Genomic DNA, 19,464 nt, shown 5'->3' with positions numbered 1-19,464 from the left:
TGAACCTTTTATTATCAGGTAGAATTTACATAAAATCAACAGGACCTTGTACGAACTTTTTTTCTTCTACAAATCGGCCCTTGCTTGAATATCCGACCCATCGAAAGGGTTACATGCATAAATATAGATCGAAGGATCCTGTGATAACCTCCTCGGGGTGCAGAGACCACACGTAGAGTATGATAAGATGTAGTGTTTATATCCCACAGTCAACACGATACAGTTAACCAGTAGGGACACTCCACGAAAAAATGCGTGTCGCGCAAGCATGACTGCGCAGCTTTTGTTTTGGATCTAATGAAATGCAAAACGACAGGAACGTATATATGTATGTACAGGGATATGCACAAACGCCTGGTCATGCTTTCTTCTCATTCTTTTTTATGCTTTCTCAGATATGTATGCAACTTCGGATGGCTAGGCATTAATTACTCCGGCTGTGTTCCAAAATTGACTGCCAGTACTGGAAATCTATAGTGCACGTAACGTAAACCGTAGCATTTTTAGTACTGGCAGTAAATTTGGAACACAGCCTCCATAGTACGTACATCAACAATTCTACAAGTATCTTTGGAAAATAGATAGGATACTTTCTTCTATTCGGCCCTGACATTAAGATAACGAATGATCACGTGACCGGCACGTTGAGATCAAAGGTATCCCTATGTGACCACGGCTTCTCAAGACTCCAAGATCGGCTATTCGGATGGAGATGATTTGAGACTAGTAAACGATAAGATTCTCGTTTTGATCATTGATTCAAAAATCGCTTCCAAATACTCATTGGTTTTATTGTCAGTGAATTATGAAAGAATTCCGCAATGGTGACGTGGAAAAATTCTTCTAAAAGATGGTGTAATATTAGGCCTGTTCTTTTTGATTGAACTTTTGCACCAGTTCATCTTCCTTCATTTTCTCTCCAGGAGGAAAGAAGAGGAAGAAAGATGAACTGGTGCAAAAGTTCAGCCAAAAAGAACAGACCTATAGATTGATGATTGCAGAACAAGAAACAATATCATTTGATAAATTCCACAAGATTCAATAGAAATCCAGAAAGAAAATCAAATTTTGATGTAGAAATAAAATTAGGAATATGAAGAAGCAGGATACCGTTCAAATTTAACTCGTCAACCAAACAAAAGTCTAAGCACAAAGATGACCATAACTGAGTCGTAGAACGTAAGTTGTAGATTGATCAAAATATTTTGCGTTGATCTATGATCACGGCCGGTATTCATAGTCGATTCTTATATTTAAGACCGTCTTAAGAAGTCACGAACCAATTAGAGGGCCGCATTAGCGTCTTAAGAAATTACTTTAAGACCGTCTTGAAGTAAGAATCGACTATGAATACCGGCCTACGACTCGTTGTCAGTTACGACTATTTGTGTGCTGGGCCCTAAATCTTCTCAAAAAGGTTTTTCAAAGAATTTTCTCTTTTGGAAATCGAGAACGGAATCAGCGACTTTGTACGAACTTCTTGAACGAGAGAAAGGAAAGGCATGGACATGGGCATTCATGTAGAAAGGTGGTCACTCCTCAGTTTGTGAAAATTTTCGACAGAATCGGTAACGTCGATGTACACGTTCGGTCACTGGAACGCTTAGCTTATTATTATATTCTGTAAAAAATAAGCAACAACACGAGAAAAATATCAGGGTGCTCCGGGATTCGAACAGAGACCTGGGTATCGATCATACAACTTTTTCCAAGGCGGAAACGTGAAAATTTTTTGTATGTATATATATGTACATATGTATAATACATAAAAATGTTCATTTTTCACGTTTCCGTTCTAGAGAAAAAGTTACATGATCGATACTCTGGTCTCCTCCATCTGATCTCCTCCACTTTATATACAGTGAGTGCAAAAAGTATTCGTACAGAAAAAATGTTTTTTTAAAAAGTAAACATTATCCAGCAAGAAATAAATCATCGAATTGATGTCGAATGAATATCGATACGATGATTTCAACATTAATTTGACGTCGATTCGACGTTTAAGTCAAAAAATTTAACTTCTAAAATCAGAAATACATGCAAAGCTCGGTTGTTTATGTTAGAACAGAATGTATTCATCGTATAAAATTGCTAATTAATATTTATTTTCTACAAATAAGATTTTTTTTATAAAAAATGTCCTTGTACGAATACTTTTTGCTCTCACTGTTTAGTAAACTTCTACCCCTGTATTAGTAAACTTCTACCACTGTATTAGTAAACTCCTGTTACCGAGCCCTGACAGCTGATAGCTTTATGTGGCGTAGAGAATACTGAGTCGCCCAAAGAACAAATTCATTAGCGTTCCAAGCAGATATTATCATGGGATAGCACCCTAAAGCATTTTTTAAACATTTGTTTCATATCGAAGCGCGGCGATATCGAAGCACAGGGAAGATAAAAGGCCTGTTCTTTTTGGCTGAACTTTTGTACCAGTTCATCTTTCTTCCTTTTCTCTCCAGGAGTAAAGAAGAGGAAGAAAGATGAACTGGTGCAAAAGTTCAGCCAAAAAGAACAGGCCTAAAGAGTTACACTACCGAGACGAGATAATGATTGCTTACCAATCAAAAATCATTATCTCGCCTCGGTAGTGTAACTCGATCTTCCCTGTGCTCCGATATCGCTGCGCTTCGATATGAAACAAATGTTTCATATAGAAAATGCTTTAGGGTGCTATCCCATGATAGTCGATAAGTAATGCGACCAATCATATTATGCGTTACATGAACGCGCTAAATGATGCTGATTGGTCGTATTACTTTTTCGAGATTCTATTTTCCGAAATTTTGACAATCATAAGGAAGCACTCTTATAGCCAATTTCTAGATAATTTTATCTATCAGATGTCTCCCAAATATTTCATGAGTAACTGAGATATCTGGCAGATATTTAGAAGATATCCCATGGACAAAGTTATCAGTAATTATCTAGAAGTGAAGAAATGAGTCATTGTTCGATTCTACCACTTGAACCTCTGGATACTAGTAAAAAGTAGTTCGGACTGTTTGAAGCCAGCCCCCGTCCACTGAGGAAGAAATAGAAAAAACAGAGGCCAGTATTAATCTACAGTCTTTTTTATTTCAACAGTAAATTTTTCATCGAATATTTGTGTAAATAAATGTATAAAAAAGGAACTAATAAAATACGGAATAGAGAAACGCAGTGTCTGATTTCGTTCGAATAAACGAGAAACATAGTGACGTGGAATAATCGAGATTACGTCAAATAATCTTGTCCTACATTGAACTATCAACGGTAAGAGAACATTCTGGAATGATTCGTCGAGTATATAAAGGAAAAAAAAAATTTATATGTGAAAAATAAAACAGTATTATTTCGTGTTGCAGATAAAATTTTGTCAAGATTTTGACAGTTCAGTTGTTGAGATTTGACAGTTATGTTTTTTCTATAAATTATATTAAATTTTACATTTTTAATTAAATAGATGTATTTTAGATTTAATATACTAGTCAATCATATTAAAAAAATATATAATTGCAAACTCTTCTGTGTGATGTAATGTGTGTTACTATCTTATATTTCTTAAACAAAATATTTTGTGTATTTTTCAGTTATAAGATGGCTAAGTCAGAAATTAATTTGTTACAAGAGCTATCAATTAAACAAGGATTTATGCCTATTTATAATTTTTCCGAAAAAGATATTAATTACAAGAAACAATTTATATGTAGCGTGGCTTGTAAAGAATTGATAACACAGGGTACAGGGAGTACAAAAAAAGAAGCCAAGCATAATGCTGCAAGAAACATGCTGTCACTGTTGGCCACAAATCGTAAAATTCCATTATCAGTAGTTACTTCACAAGTAGTTACTTCACCAATAGTTACAAACATACCACAAAACCCCGAAAAAGTTTGCAACACATCTTCAAGTGTACCATTTCCAAAAGAATACAACTCAAATGAACAGTTCACTGTTGAACATAATTACATTGGAATGTTGCAAGTAAGTTTCATGAGTCACCTGTTAAATATTACAGTTCAAAGACTAATCATCAGAATAATATAATTTTTATTCTATGTGCAGGAGTTCTGCCAACAAAAAAAAATATCAACGAAAGACATTCAGTACGAACTTATCTACGACGAAGGATTACCTCACATCAAAACATTTACTGTAAAAGTCAGCTTGGGATCACTATGTGAAAGAGGCACGGGACAGTGTAAGAAGTCTGCTAAACAAGAAGCTGCGAAAAAAATGCTACTACATCTGAATCCAAATATAATAGCTAATAAAAATATGGACACACATAAGAACGACATATATGATAAGGAGACACTTGAGAATAATATACGAGAATTAGGTACAAAAATATCAGAATGCGTTAACAAAGATACTTTATCAGTGGAAAAGTTATCAGAAAATGCAAAGTCGATCTATCTGAAATATACTAAAAGGACTAATATAATCGATCAGGAAATCAATCCCTTAACAATCAAGGACTTCCATATGTTATTTGAGAAGAATTACTCCAATAAAATTACGTATAGTATGAAACAAAAAATGCAGATTATATTGGACAAATACCGAGAAGATCCACATCTGATGCATGAGATCAGACGAGATATAGAACAAGTATTAAAAATTACGATACAACAAGTCACTGCATGTAGCAAATCACAGAATTACTTGATATGCTTACGCTTGTTGTCCAATCCTTGTATTACGCAATTCGGCATAGGTGAGAATAAAATGGTAGCAGAATGTCGTGCCATGTATAATCTCATGAGAGCTATTTTAATTTTTATTAATTAATTCTGAATGTTTGAATTTTTTAATTTTATATATATATATTAATAAATTCGTGAATTATCAAGATTAATACATAAACATATAGAACGACAATTTGTTTATGATTGCAAATATTTTACAATTAAGAATATATACATTTGGCAACACACATGCATTTATATGACTTTGTTTACATCGGGCACTTAATACGCGTACTAACCAGTAATTTTCTATTAAATTATTTTAATTTCGGCGATGCGTGTAAATGTATACACAATATGGTTATTTAATTAATCATCTAGATACATATGGAATCAGCTTAGTACTCCATTCTTTAAATGTATTATCGAAATTAAGATAATTTAATAGAGTTCTCAAGTAGAATAACAAGTCACAAAAATGTCAAAATAACATTAAAATGAATCACAAATGATTGAAAAATGACTTTTAATGATTATTTTGGAGTCATTTTGATATCATAACTTGTTGTTCTGCTTGGGTTACTAGTTAGTATGCATATCAAGTGTTCGAAATAAACTAGAACTCGGTGTAAGCTATGTGTATTTATGTATATAATATATATCTATATACACACACAAACATTTACATAAATATTGTAAGATTTCTCAGTTTATGATTTCTAAAAAAATATAAACTTTTTCAGATTTTATAAAATTTTATTAGAAATCAAAACTATAGAATAAGAAATCTTAGAGTATATTTCAGAATTCACATATGAAAAATTCTGAGAAAAATTTTCATCAAAAGAATTTTGATAACATGTTATAATGTTGTATGTTTATAACGTTATATGTTTATAATGTTTATTGTTTGTTTATATATATATATATATATGTATATGTGTGTGAGATTATATTAACGAGATTGTAAATTTATTTTTTATTCAATAAATATGTAAATTAAAAGCACAATTGTAATGCATGTACAAGCAAAAAATCATTGATGATTACACTAATTAAAGATATTTCACAAAATTGTTAAATTTGTTCTTTAATTGTAATTTACACTTGTACTTAAAATAAAATAGGTATACAGTCCTAGTTTACATCGCTGATTGATAAAACTCATACTAAATAGTAACTTTCTATTAAATTATTTTAATTTCGACGATGCATGTAAACATGGCACTGTAATTTAATTGATCATCTTAATTGATAATTGTATCACCATAGTATGTACATTAAATTCTTTAAGAACATTATTACTGAAATTAAAATGATTTTATAGAAAGTTATTAATTGGTACGGATATTAAAAGATCGGTGTAAATTAGGACATTAGTAGTTTAATAAGTTTAATTGATAATGTAATTACTACAATTCGATGCATCGACAAAAAACTACCAACTGAACCTTTTACGCATACGTCACTTCCAACTATTTCTGGCTGCGTTCAGAAACCTTACCCGAATGCCTCTGTGTATCATTCTATCTTTGTTTAACATTGAGTGAACAAGGATAAAACGATACACGAAAGCACTCGGGTAACGTTTACAAACGCAACCTTTGCCGATCTGTCGTTTAGCGCCAAGCTTCATGTTGTTTTGCCGCCACTTGCCGGTGTCGTTGTGCTTTTATTTACGAAGTGTAGCGGTAATTATTTGCGCACTGTTGAAGTATTAATTATTATAGGAATACATCACAAATAACTTGCAAAAATGTCAGACATACGTATTCTGGGTAAGCGATTAGCGCAACGCATCGATCAGGAAGCGATCGTGCTTGGCAGAATTACGGAGGTATGAAAATATTTTAACTTAGGTTAGTTTATACAGTTTATATAGGTTATGATGATCACCATCAACAAAAATTATTTTTACCGCATTTTATTACAATAAATATTAATTATTATTAATTAAACAATATTTTTAATATATATTGTTAATATATTTCCTGTTAATAAAATTAATCAGGACTTGAACAAGTCTCTGCTATTTTATTTTAAAAAGTGAAATCAACTAAACTGAATCAATTCGGTTATTATTGATTCGTTATAAGATGGCATTGCGCCTAATACATCTTTTATAATTTTGTATTGATGATTTACGTGAGTAAAATGCATTTGGGACAATTCGTAGAAAAGTTCTGATGGTAAGAGTGCAGAGATCACGACGACCGACGACGCTCGAATTAACGTGACGTTTCTCGAACCATTCGACAACAATGCATCAGGTTACATAGAGGTGCGTGGTACGGTAAAGTCAAAGTCTACAATGTCTTGCAGCAGCTTTGTATGTTTCCCTCCAAGTATGACTAAAGACTTTGGTGAGTAAGATATTCCCTTGTCATCAGTTTTTTCTAAAGTGTCGAAGGTGTACTTAACAAATATTTGCTGCAGATTCAAATGGCTATAATGCAATGGTGAGTGTGCGCTGTGCAGTGGGGAATCAGTTAGAAGGAGTGTTCTATGGAGATTAAGAATCAGTTAGGAGTATTCTACAGAAACAAAGATCCAAAAAATTTACATATACAAATTGCGTTTACTGTGTTTCACTTCTTTTCATACATTTTTCTTTTTACATTTTGTTAATTGGTTTGGCATATATCCCATAAAAATAACAAGGAATGCTGCAATATAAAAGAAAAGCATTCAAACATGCATTCCTTCATCTGTACATAAAATTGATCCGGTGGGATCTAACAAGTATACAAAACATGCAAAATCTTGTAATAAATAGGTTATTTCAATAGAATATATATATTTATATATATATAAGAATATTTAAATTTTTTTGTAATTATACCTATGTCACAGTTGCATTACGCGTGTAATCCAAAGATGAGCAGCGACAATTGCAAGACGTTACGGGACATTCAGTATGTTGTCTGAAACAGCAGTACAGAAATTAATAGCGTCGTTGCAAATTTGCTGCAACATATGTTTTACATTTACATCCTTCAACGTTAACTTTTGATTATATTTTATTTGCGCGCAGTTTAAGGAACTGAAAAATGTATATAAATATTCACATAGAAAATGGCTGCTTTTCTTATAGGATACACGAGTGTCGTTCTATTTTTGTTTTCCATAAAATGCAACGAAACTAGAACAATGTTTGTGTCAACTGAATTTCCTAAAAGGAAAGCAACCATCATTAAGCAGTAAGATTCCACTTTGAATAAGGCGTTTTCATTTATTTACATTATTCACGTATCGGCTGATTTTCACTTATATTTTATTAACTAACATATATTTATAACAAATACGATCTTGTATCATTACCGAAACCACTGAGCTATATGTTCGCTATGTCCTCCGTGTTTACATGTGAGACACCATGAAAACCAGCTATTAAACTCCGTAAGCTTAGCATTGCATTCCTCGTTCCTGGTACCACCAGGACTTGGAGCTGTTTGCAGTCCACTAACGGTACCTATGTGCATCAAACATATTGCGCAACGTGGCAAAGGTTTGCGACAATTTGGACACGCCGTCATCTATAAAAGATATTGAAAAAAAGCTCTATACCATTAAAAAATCCGAGATCTGATAAATAAATATATTAATGATTGATCATACTAAAATCTAGCTAAAGAACAGAAATGTACCTTTAATTTGTTAGGCGTACTGCCTAATCTGCCAAATGGGACTCTCGTCCTGCTCAGTCCTTGCATAGAAGCAGATATACTTTTGCCGCAAAAGTGACAAGATATATGTATTTGTTGCGGCGGTCTCTCTTGTGGTGTCGAGGATCTCATGACAATATCAAATTTAGCTCTTTGAAACCATAATTTCCACGCGTTCAAGAGATGTCTGTAACTGTAACAGCAACATGCAAAATCAGAAGCCTGATCATACGAAATTTATAAGAGAACCGATGCATGACTGTATGACAATAATCGACTTATAATCTGCAGATTTGGAATTCAATTTCGACTCTCATCTCATGTGTGTATATTTGTACAAAGGATTGGAAAATTGAAGATTGTAAACAGAGGAAAGGGAAAATAATGTAACCTGTTTTAGGAATAGTTCAAGAAAATATTTACAAAAGAAACTTTGTTGTAATACCTCGTAATCCATACTTGAACTTGATTCTCTTGAAGCAACTTAGGCGGAAAAGTTCTAATAGCAATAAGAGTACAACTCTGAACATCTGAGGTAATTTCCAAGTATTTACTCAATAATTGTATACTTTCCATACTAGTACCTAAAGCGCGACAATGCGTTACAAATGAGCACATAATTAATTATATATTTATAAAAATAGAAAACATATTCGAGTCACAACCTGTAACCAAGAAGCCCGCTAAATCTCCATCTTCAATTACCTTCTCGGTCAATTTTTTCAAATACTCGTGCAGTTTATTATCCGATAAGAACATGAGAGCAAATGCTACTCGATCCTCGACAGCCATGCCATTCTCATTCTATAACTCAAGCTGATTAGGCACCTTATATCAATCTCATTAAACCTTGATTCGCATATTTATGCATACTTACAAGTACACTTTCATAGGAATCGTTATCAGCGGTCAAAAAACCAAATGTTGCTCTTAAATAAGGATCTGATAACTGAGATTTAGATTTTTGACACGACTCTCTCCATAATGTAGTACTTTCTTCAGAGAAACCTGACAATGCCATGGCTACCATATTTAGAATAGCCGTTTGTTTCTTACTGGCACCTCGGTTTAAGATATCTATAGCTTGCCTTAGGCAGAGGTTAAATACTGCAAACGCGGCTGCTTTCGCATACGCGCCTTCCTTTTCTAACTTCTCCAGATACGCATTATCGTATGCTGTATTGGTTTCTCTGTCAAATCGCAAACCGCACAGAAGAAGACATCTTTCTCTGTCCGGTGATCTGCGATTCGTATTGATCAAAATTACATTAGGTGTAAATACCCATACTTTCTCAGCATTTGTATGTACTCAAACTATACCTGTAAACTTTTGTCATATAACCAGTACCTATATCCGTCCACGGACGATGGATCACTTCTGTTTTCAAACCATTAACTGAATTTTGCTGATCCAATTTCAAAACTGTCCTATGTAAAAGTTGGAAGCATTATGTTTACACATATATACTTCTAAATATAAGGCATTGTAATTTTACCTCACACCGGGATGCTTATTATCAGGACTCTGTACAGTGCCGTCTTCTACTAAAGAGCGACTAAGGTATAACCATTGCCATAAATTCTTTACAGTTTCGTTCTCGGCAATATCACCATTGTGAGCTAACTCCGGCTGTAACACATACACATGTAAATTTACACTGATTAAATACTATTAACAATAAAATTAAAGAAAGAGGCTTACAGAAACTAAAAACAAAATAAAAATTTATTAAGTTCCAAAAAGTTGTCTTCATTAACTTTATCTACTTACAAGCAAGCCATATTCGAACATAGCACGCCTCTTAGTTAAAACCGAGATATCCTCTAGTTCCTTATAAACGCTATCTTCACTATGTATATATTTAAACGATTTAAAAGCGCAATTCCACATGAGGCATGACCGAGCAGACCAATTGAGCGTTATTCTTTCAGATACGGTGTAATCGGTTACGCCTATGTTGAGTAGTAAAAATATTATAACAATCTTGAATAAAATTGAAGGATTATATTGTAATATAAAATATCATCAAATACCTTGCAGTGATATTGCCAACAATCGATTCTCATCATTCGGATGCCATGAGAAACTTACAGGACTGTGCCATGGTGGTAGAACCACTCTTTCTAAAACACCAGGCTCGGTATCCTCAGCTCCACAGTATTGAATGTCGAATAGATGCAAGCCAACTGCAAAATAAGAATAAATGCATTTCTGCTTTTGCTTTTCTTTTTATCACTAACAGCTTATTTTTGAAAATGTTTAACATTCACTTTTAAAAACTATATGCATAAATTATAGAAATATCGTTTAAAACTCATATACCTGAATCTTTTTGTAATGTGCCAATTAGATTTCGTCTAGTGGGACACCACAACACCTTTGTAACGTGCCGTAGCGGCATTATAGTAACGATCGGTTTCTCAAAACATCGAGTGTCCCAAATTGTTATCAGATTATCAACGTGTGAAAGTAGCTGATAATTATTATGGGGATTAACCGACAGATTATATATCGCTTTTGTGGGGGTAACGTTTACCACCTTTGCAGAATCTAAAAAAATTTAAAGAATATTTACAAATTGTACGTTAATAAATTGCCAATCATATTTTTTAAGAGCGTACCTCTGAAATCTATAACTTTCAACTGTTTGTTATTAACACCGAGAGCCAAACATCTTGGTTCATGTTTGAACCAAGCGGCGGAATGTACAGTCTCTGATATGCCGGCTTCTATTATTGGCCGCTCCGAACCTTTTGGACAATGGTGCACATCCCAAAGCAGCACAGAGTGCTCCTTGCTGTGTTTGTCCAAACCTGACATGATCAGGTGAGTATCCACAGGATTCCAGGCAACAACGTTGCATGATCGCATGTATTTTGGGACTGGAATTTCATAATACATTAAAAAGATGAAGTAATGTATCGTCGAGACATAATATCGCTCAATAACATAATGATCTCTACAAAACTCTCTGCCAACCAATCCCTGGTAATCAAACTCTGGCGGGCTAAGGGTACTAAGGACTATCTTTCCATTCGCGTGGCCACTGGCTACGATTTCTGGCTCTGGCTGTGGATATATATCAACGCATTTCGCATAACTGTTGATGGTAACTGAGCAGACCAGCTCGGCAATGGAATGCTCCGAAATCTGTAGATCTGCATTAAAAAGAACATTATATATATGTTACAGTCAAAGTGTTAACTCAGTGAATATATAGACTTACTGTTGTCTGTGTAGTTAGTATACACATTTGCTATATTTAAATGTATACATTGACTAGCAAGTATATATATTTATTAAAATTAACACTTTAACTGTGACATATATATATATACATATTTTTTTAAACAAACTTGGCGTACATCCGCAATAAACTTACAAGTTTGATCGTTGTCTCGCACGCTATTCTCACGCGGTCCGATCTCGTAAAGGTTCAATAAAGCATCGCTATCCCATGTGATAAATCGGTCCGAGTGAAAGGGGGACCACAGCACGTCCCATTTAGGGCGGCTCATCGTTCACTCTGCCTCGTTCACGCTTCTGTCATAAAACCGTAGAACATCGCGTTATTTCGCATCTGCCAACATCGTACAACCAATGTTGAGACGAAACGTTACGTTCAATGTGCACGGCACGTATCGTGATTGTAATTCTGTCGCGCAATATCCATCCAGTCTGTCGAAATGTCGATGAAACGTTCGTGTTATCTTCTGCCACGTTTGTATGATTATCCGTACCTCACATAAAACATGCCCTTTGAATGTTTACATTCAGCCTCCCCCGACTCCGTCACCGTCTCCTCTCGCGGAGAAATCAACCTTTTACCCCGCTTTGCCCCTCTGCTCCCATCAGTCCCATCTGCTCCGGCTGTGGCCGACGACACTCTGACGTCCTGTGACAACCTGACAACTAATCACTAGGTCTGTTCGCGTTGCTCGTTGCTTTACTTTTCTGATTCCACCACGCTCAGCATCTTCTCTTCAGTACCGAATATATATACATATATATATATATTTTTTTTTAAATATAATATTATAAACATTTGTATATTTAAAATGAAATAAATATATATATTTATCTCACTTTTAATCCAAAAATTTTTTGAAATTTCAAGCAATGCGAACAGACTTATTTGGAGTAAATTTATGTCCAATAGGAGGATTTATCTCCTAGATACAAAAGTGTCGCCAACTGAAACCTTTAATAGTGAAATTTTTCCGATGAATTCACGCAATATGGCGACTCTTGCTAAGAACGTTAGACCGTTAGACGTTAGACGCGCTGTGACTTCGAGAGAAAGCACGATCCATGTGTTTACGTTGCCCTTTATTTCCATTTACAGCCAATTGTAGCAGCAGTGCTCGAAGTATCTCGAAACAGCGCTGATGGAGTGCGACTCCGAATCTCGGTGAAGTCTAGTCTTCAGATCTCGAAGATCTCAAGGTCCAGAGAATCTCGATAGATGCTGATAGACACGCAAAACTACAAGTATTACGTCACATCAATGCATCTCGTACACGCCCTTCATAAAAATACGAATTCATACGATAACAAGTAACGCAATAAAACACGTAATATGCCTCTCCCCCACGTCGGTCAGTTACGTCAGTTACGTCGCATTCGTTCTTGGCATGAGAAAGGAAGAGAAAGAGAAAGATAAAGAGATAGAGATGCATTAAATTTCGCTCGAGCTAGAATTTCTGGAGTCTGGTATTCTAAGACCCAAACATGTGACTTCGCGTGATAACTGCTCTTATCATTGCAGTGATTTCAGATCAATCTTAGGCTGAACTGCGTCGTGTTAACAATTGATTTAAAAAAAAGAGTCAAGTGCATCGTGAAGTAGGGAAAAAAGAAAAAAGGTAGAGAAACAATACGAGAAGGGAGGGAATATAAAAAAAGTACGCATATATAGGTAGAGGTGGGTGACACGCGTTATTCGCTGCCATGCTTGCGCCCCACCGTGTCCTCCAGCCGTACGCGCATTTTATAAGGACTGTACGCTCATTGCAGTCTGCCACTTACTACGGTGTCACGTTATCATCATCATCGTCGTCGTTCCCGTTTGCTGTGCGAGAATCCGATTGTCTCCGTCGCCACCTGCTGCAACATCCGTCGTCGACAGAACGACTTGTGAAGAGCATTCTCGGCGCCTCATTCGCGACAATGGCAAAAATAAAGGTAAATATGAATGAACTGTCCACTCCAAGATGATACTGTCTCATCGGGAGATCAATCGCGTAATTGTTTCCCTAGACCGGAAACGCGAAAAGTAAAAATTTTTTATATGTTTACATACATAATGATTGATTTTCACTTTTTCCGTTTCTGTTCTGGAGAAGGAGTTATGTAATTGATGCCCTGGGGCAAGGTTCAAAAAGTGGGAGGAGGGATTTAAAACCGGTATGATAACCCTGATTTCCATTGCTTCAAAGAAATGGGCGTGTGAAAGTGGACTTTTTACCGATTGTCTGACTTTTTACTTTATTAATGTGGAAATCATGAATATTATCTATATTGAATATAATCATATACCTATAATAATTAAAAATATAGAAATATTCTCAGTAAAAAATTTTTAATGCGAAAATTATTTCTTTAATTATTTTTAATGTATATGATTTTACATGCTTATGAATATTTATGTATGTTTATACATATTTATACATATTCATGCATGAAAAATTGTTTACCGGCAGCTGTATTTAAGAAATCAATATTAAAATATTGAGTCCAATTATATGTAGACTGTTTCAAAAAAAGAAATTTTTTATTATAATATTAATTTACAAAGTGGAATTTATATATAAAAAAAGATTTGCCTAGAAAAATAAAAATCTTAAATATTCTTGTTTTTTTTTATTTTTAAGTAATCTTGGAAATATTTTGCAACTTTTAGGCAGGTCCAGTCGTCGACATTCTTGGCGATGAAATGACACGTATCATATGGGATTCGATCAAGGAGAAACTCATTTTGCCCTACTTAGACATTGAATTGCATACATACGATTTGGGCATCGAGAATCGTGATGCTACAGACGACAAGGTGACAGTAGAATGCGCTGAAGCAGTCAAACGTTACAATGTCGGTATCAAGTGCGCCACCATAACGCCCGATGAAAAACGGGTAGAGGAATTCAAACTGAAACAGATGTGGAAAAGTCCGAACGGCACTATCAGGAACATCCTGGGCGGCACGGTATTCCGCGAGGCGATCATCTGCAAGAACATACCGCGTCTGGTGGTCTGCTGGAAGGAGCCAATCATTATTGGCAGACACGCACATGCCGATCAGTACAAAGCAACGGATTTCGTAGTACCAGGTCCGGGTAAACTAGAAATCACATGGACTGGTAATTCCGGCGAGAAGATCCAGCACACCGTCCACGATTTTCAAGGTCCCGGTATCGCCCAGGCTCAATATAATACCGACGAGAGCATTCGCGCTTTTGCCCACAGCTCATTCCAGTACGCGTTATCGCGCAACTATCCACTGTACCTGTCCACAAAGAACACGATCCTCAAGAAATACGATGGTCGCTTCAAGGACATATTTCAGGAGATCTACGATAAGGAATACAAACAGCAGTTCGAGGCGAAGAAGATATGGTACGAACACCGATTGATTGATGATATGGTGGCCTACGCCATGAAATCCGACGGTGGCTTTGTATGGTCGTGTAAGAACTACGACGGTGATGTACAGTCGGATTCGGTGGCACAGGGTTATGGTTCCTTGGGCATGATGACGTCGGTTCTCATATGTCCGGATGGACGCACGATTGAAGCCGAAGCCGCCCACGGCACCGTCACTCGTCACTATCGTCAGCACCAGCAGGGCAAGGAGACGTCCACCAATCCGATTGCCTCTATTTTTGCGTGGACTCGCGGCCTATTACATCGTGCTAAACTCGATGACAATCCGCGTTTGCAACACTTTGCCGAAACGCTAGAGAAGGTTTGTGTCGACACCATCGAATCTGGTTTCTTCACCAAGGACCTTGCCATATGCATCAAGGGTATGAGCAACGTCACCAGGGCCGATTACCTCGAAACATTCGAATTTATGAACAAACTTGCTGATAATTTGAAGAAACAACTCAACGCATGACTCGTTGGTGACAGAGAATGTAGCCTGCGAGCCAAGTATTAAGTCATTACATTGCAATGAAAGGAAAGAAATATTTACGTGGTTACGGGAAAAAATTAAATTTCAATGAGTATATATTATGATTACATGCGTGTAAAATTGTCGCTACAGTTATGTTAATTTCTCTTCTGTTTCACGCCACGTCGTACGATATTACGCTCGATTTATCTTCGAGGCATTAATCAGATTATTCATTTTATAAAACGTCATAAACTGATTGCCTCATATTTTTCTTGATAGCTATGTAATAGATGTAAAAGGCAAGATAATATTGATATTGGTTAATGATTGGACCAATTATTCAACTCAGCAAAATAATCGATGCTTTAAAACTCTAAATTATTCTTTATTGTAATAACTTTTTCAATTTACTTAATTGAGCAACAGTTTGATAAAAGAAAAACAAAAAATATTTATAAACAACATTGTATAGATTTTTTAATAAATTTTTTGACTATACAAATTAACATTAAGTTACATAAGTTAACATTAAGACACCTTGTGAATCATTTTGCATTAGCGTAATTTTATCAGTGAAATTAAATCCTTGGAAAATTAAAAGTATAAACTTCTAGCGTCGAAACTTCTCTTTTTAAATCGTTACATTTTCTTAACATTACGCGATTCAATCACATTTCTATGATACATTATGCACATAGGTATTATATCCGGTATTAATAATGTAGTATCAGCAATATAACATTACGTTAGAATTTAAAAAAAAATTGCATCGCATGATCTATCGCGTGGCGAACAACAACGAATCAGTAAAGTTTCCTATCAGTTATCAACTATCGTGATTACTTAATTTCGCCTGAGTGGTATGAACAAATGTTATGCTAACATTAAGATAGGAATTTTCATTTTGCTGCCATCCAAGCAAAAACGTTGGAAAACATAATTATCTTCGACGTTAAATAGTTTATGAAGTTACATATACATCCACTTTAGTTAACGTTATCAGCAAGATGTGTGGAAACGAGACCAACCGTTTCTTATGCAAACCAATATACCGATTTACTCAAATTTGTCAAAATAAAAGATCCTTGAACGAGCATTGATTAAGAATGACTCCGACCAAATTCCAACTTGTTAAATGATACTGTATCATTTTGTTAACATGAACAGAATTATTAGTTTCTTATCGTTCAACATGTATTTATTTGTTTCTTGTTACTTGAAATTAAAAAATTAGAGACAAATTATTTATATAATTGGGATTTTTTAAATAAATTTTTTAATGCAAGCGATTTCGCCGGTTAAGTTAATCGGAGTTTGGTCGAGATTGTCCTAAAAAGTTTTTAATAATTATAATAAATAAGAAAAATATATATATAATTGAAGTGGAAATTTCACTTTTTTTAAATTAGACTAAAAAATGCACACAGATCGTAATTATCATGTATTCGTATTTTTTAATTTCTGTAGCTTTTATAGAATTATAATCTACTTTATTGATTTTATTACTTTATTCTGGTAGGAATAAACTTCCTATCCTTTAAGGAGCGGATGTATGAAATATTTCGAGAATTTCCCTATTTCGACAAAAGTCAAATCAGCTAAATATGTGCAGATATAGAAAACAAATAGATATTTCAACGGTGACTTGTTATTTTTCATGATATTTCATCAATATAAAAACTCACAAGATCTCTAAAGATCTCAACATTAATTATAGCTGAATCATGGAAAATTCGTCCTCTTAAAATCCTTTATAAATTATTCATTATGTGAGAATTTAAATTCCTATCTTACATATAAGGCCTGTTCTTTTTGGCTGAACTTTTGCACTAGTTCACCTTTCTTCCTTTTCTCCTGCTGCAGCAGGAAAGAGAGCCAAAAAGAACAGACCTATAGATAATAATCGCGAGTCACGATCGACTTAGGCCCAGTTTCACAACTCACTGTTAACTCTTAACTGAGGTTAAGAGTTAACAACTTATTTGTCACCTTTTTCCAATTCTAGAATTGAAAAGAGATAATGAATAAGTTGAACTTAAGAGTTAACCGTCAGTTGTGAAACTGGGTCTTAACGTGTCACATTGGTCGAATTTTCTCTAATTCAAAATCTTTAATGCATAGTAATATAATATGGGGTTTATAGGTGCGTTTTATTTAGCGCTCACAATACTCGCAAGCTTTTGTTCTTATTTAACATTTGATAAATAGAAATAAAATGATTCCATGAACATTGCGAGTGTCGAGTGGATCCAATGTCCAATGTTGTGTCACCCCTAATCAACAAATAATAATATATATCATTAGATGATAATGAATTTTAAGTGAATTAGTTAAACACATCGATATCATCAACGAGTCACTTTATCAACATTGTGACGCGTTTCGCTTTTACCTACCGAGTTTATCGCCATGTGAAACCCAAGATAAGATTTCTCCGATTTAGAAGGATTATTCGGAAAGAATATATATGTATAGCAAATAATACGGACGGGTAAAATAGAATGGAATTTGATTCAAGATCTTTATAAAATATTATAATCATCGGCTGTTTGTTACTTTCGATTTCCGTCATTGACCAAACTGTCTTTGCCATGCGCTTTACGCACTGAATTATTTACGTAATTTGCCCAAATTTATCTCTGCAATCGAATCCCTTCGCTCGCATAAATACAAGACAAATATTTGTTCTATATTACAGATTGAATTTGTTCAAATTAATGACTCGTCAATGTTGGTTTGATTGTGCATTCAGTTCTCGGGACTAAATATTCGTGCATTAATCCAATCACCTTCGTTGACTCTCAGCAGTGAGCAGGAGTTAAAAGTATGCTGACAGTTTTTGTCAGCAAATTCAAACAGAATATCGTAGTAGGTATCAACTACGTCCGCGTTAAGTTTTTTTTTTATATCATGTTCAACACAGCCTGCTGATGTAATCCGATAGAAGATTACTAACATCAGAATAGAGCAAAAGATGTTATTTCATAACTATTTTTCTCAATAAAATATGGCATCCCTGAGTTTTTAGTAATGTATATTCTATTGCTGAATTTTTTTCTGTAGTCGACACAGAATGTCATCATATTCTATTCTTCCAGGAAACTGCAATGGAAACAAGCTGAATTTATCTTGTAATCAGCAGAATGTCATCATATTCTATTCTCCTAGGAAACTGCAATGGAAACAAGCTGACGTTATTAATTGTCGTTAGCTTGTTTCCTGACAACTTAATTGTTTCAGATTCTCTCTGTTATATGTATATATAACAGATTCGAAAAAATTTCGAAAAATTTATTTTTAATACATTTATTGGTATATCTGGAAATATATATATGTATAAGTTACTAAAGTTAAATGTTGAATATTATTAATATTTATTATATCAACGATCAAACAAATTAATTAACAAATGCATTCTTGATCAATCCTCGGACTTATCCCAAGCAGAACAAGTCACGATAACGTCAAAATGACATTAAAATGAATCGGAAATGATTGAAAAATGACTTTTAATGATCGTTTTGGAATCATTTTGACATTATAATGACATTGTAATGACCTGTGGTTCTGCTTGGGATGTGACAGTAATGAAAATTTACCCAAGATTGGCCCTATCGAACTCTAATAAAGTTCCTTTTCGTTCCTTTCATCACTGCATATCATACATTCTTTCCAGCGCGTTCTTCTCAATGGCGTCGGGACTGAATCACTGAACACGTGCACGCGCGCCTCTCTCAGCAGTCTCGGCTCTCAGCAGGTAAGAGGCACGCGTTTGCGTAACGCCCTATTGCACACATGCACGTATCAAACGTTGTTATCGCGACCATTGCGCGATGCCGCGCTCCGAAAGGTCGCCTCTTCCGACACAACATTCGTCCGGTGATGTCACGTACGATATGCTCGTGTAAACCATGATGTCGAAAAGAGAAAAAAGATACATATTTTGGAATGGGAACTCTCGTTGTAATTTACGTAATCTTTGAAGCGAAGATAAATCTCTCCCCTCCTCCT

At 34.9% G+C, this 19,464-nt stretch overlaps 4 protein-coding genes across 5 annotated transcripts; 3 read left to right on the top strand and 1 right to left on the bottom strand.

Annotated features, from left to right (window-relative positions):
- Positions 1 to 2,758: 2,758 nt before the first annotated feature.
- Positions 2,759 to 5,052, top strand: LOC108770178 (uncharacterized). Its single transcript, XM_018521588.1, has 3 exons — positions 2,759 to 3,255; positions 3,573 to 3,966; positions 4,048 to 5,052. The coding sequence occupies exons 2-3, from the start codon at positions 3,580 to 3,582 to the stop codon at positions 4,774 to 4,776; spliced, it is 1,116 nt and encodes a 371-aa protein (XP_018377090.1). The 5' UTR covers positions 2,759 to 3,255; positions 3,573 to 3,579; the 3' UTR covers positions 4,777 to 5,052.
- Positions 4,544 to 7,205, top strand: LOC108770179 (uncharacterized). 2 transcript variants are annotated; one of them, XM_018521590.1, is made up of 4 exons: positions 4,544 to 4,596; positions 6,404 to 6,510; positions 6,850 to 7,036; positions 7,110 to 7,205. In XM_018521590.1, exons 2-4 carry the CDS (start codon positions 6,430 to 6,432, stop codon positions 7,187 to 7,189), a joined length of 348 nt encoding a protein of 115 aa, XP_018377092.1. In that variant the 5' UTR covers positions 4,544 to 4,596; positions 6,404 to 6,429; the 3' UTR covers positions 7,190 to 7,205. The 2 variants fall into 2 exon arrangements, with proteins under 2 accessions (XP_018377092.1, XP_018377091.1); XM_018521589.1 differs by lacking the exon at positions 4,544 to 4,596 and having other exon boundaries at positions 6,306 to 6,510.
- Positions 7,206 to 7,258: 53 nt separating this feature from the next.
- Positions 7,259 to 12,205, bottom strand: mio (GATOR complex protein mio). The gene is made up of 16 exons (XM_018521585.1): positions 11,960 to 12,205; positions 11,722 to 11,882; positions 11,303 to 11,497; positions 10,961 to 11,221; positions 10,662 to 10,889; positions 10,373 to 10,525; positions 10,110 to 10,291; positions 9,835 to 9,968; positions 9,659 to 9,766; positions 9,216 to 9,579; positions 9,004 to 9,142; positions 8,784 to 8,922; positions 8,321 to 8,531; positions 7,995 to 8,209; positions 7,516 to 7,597; positions 7,259 to 7,339 (listed from the first exon to the last, which is right to left on the bottom strand). Exons 2-15 carry the CDS (start codon positions 11,855 to 11,857, stop codon positions 7,516 to 7,518), a joined length of 2,547 nt encoding a protein of 848 aa, XP_018377087.1. The 5' UTR covers positions 11,858 to 11,882; positions 11,960 to 12,205; the 3' UTR covers positions 7,259 to 7,339.
- A 404-nt stretch (positions 12,206 to 12,609) lies between these two features.
- Positions 12,610 to 15,885, top strand: Idh (isocitrate dehydrogenase [NADP] cytoplasmic). The gene is made up of 2 exons (XM_018521587.1): positions 12,610 to 13,523; positions 14,242 to 15,885. Exons 1-2 carry the CDS (start codon positions 13,290 to 13,292, stop codon positions 15,451 to 15,453), a joined length of 1,446 nt encoding a protein of 481 aa, XP_018377089.1. The 5' UTR covers positions 12,610 to 13,289; the 3' UTR covers positions 15,454 to 15,885.
- Positions 15,886 to 19,464: the final 3,579 nt, after the last annotated feature.

Source organism: Trachymyrmex cornetzi, unplaced genomic scaffold (genome assembly GCF_001594075.2).
Source record: "Trachymyrmex cornetzi isolate Tcor2-1 unplaced genomic scaffold, Tcor1.1 scaffold99, whole genome shotgun sequence".
NCBI lineage: Eukaryota > Metazoa > Arthropoda > Insecta > Hymenoptera > Formicidae > Trachymyrmex > Trachymyrmex cornetzi.
The sequence above is the reverse complement of the archived record's forward strand: the minus strand, read 5'-3'. Positions and strand labels throughout refer to the sequence as shown.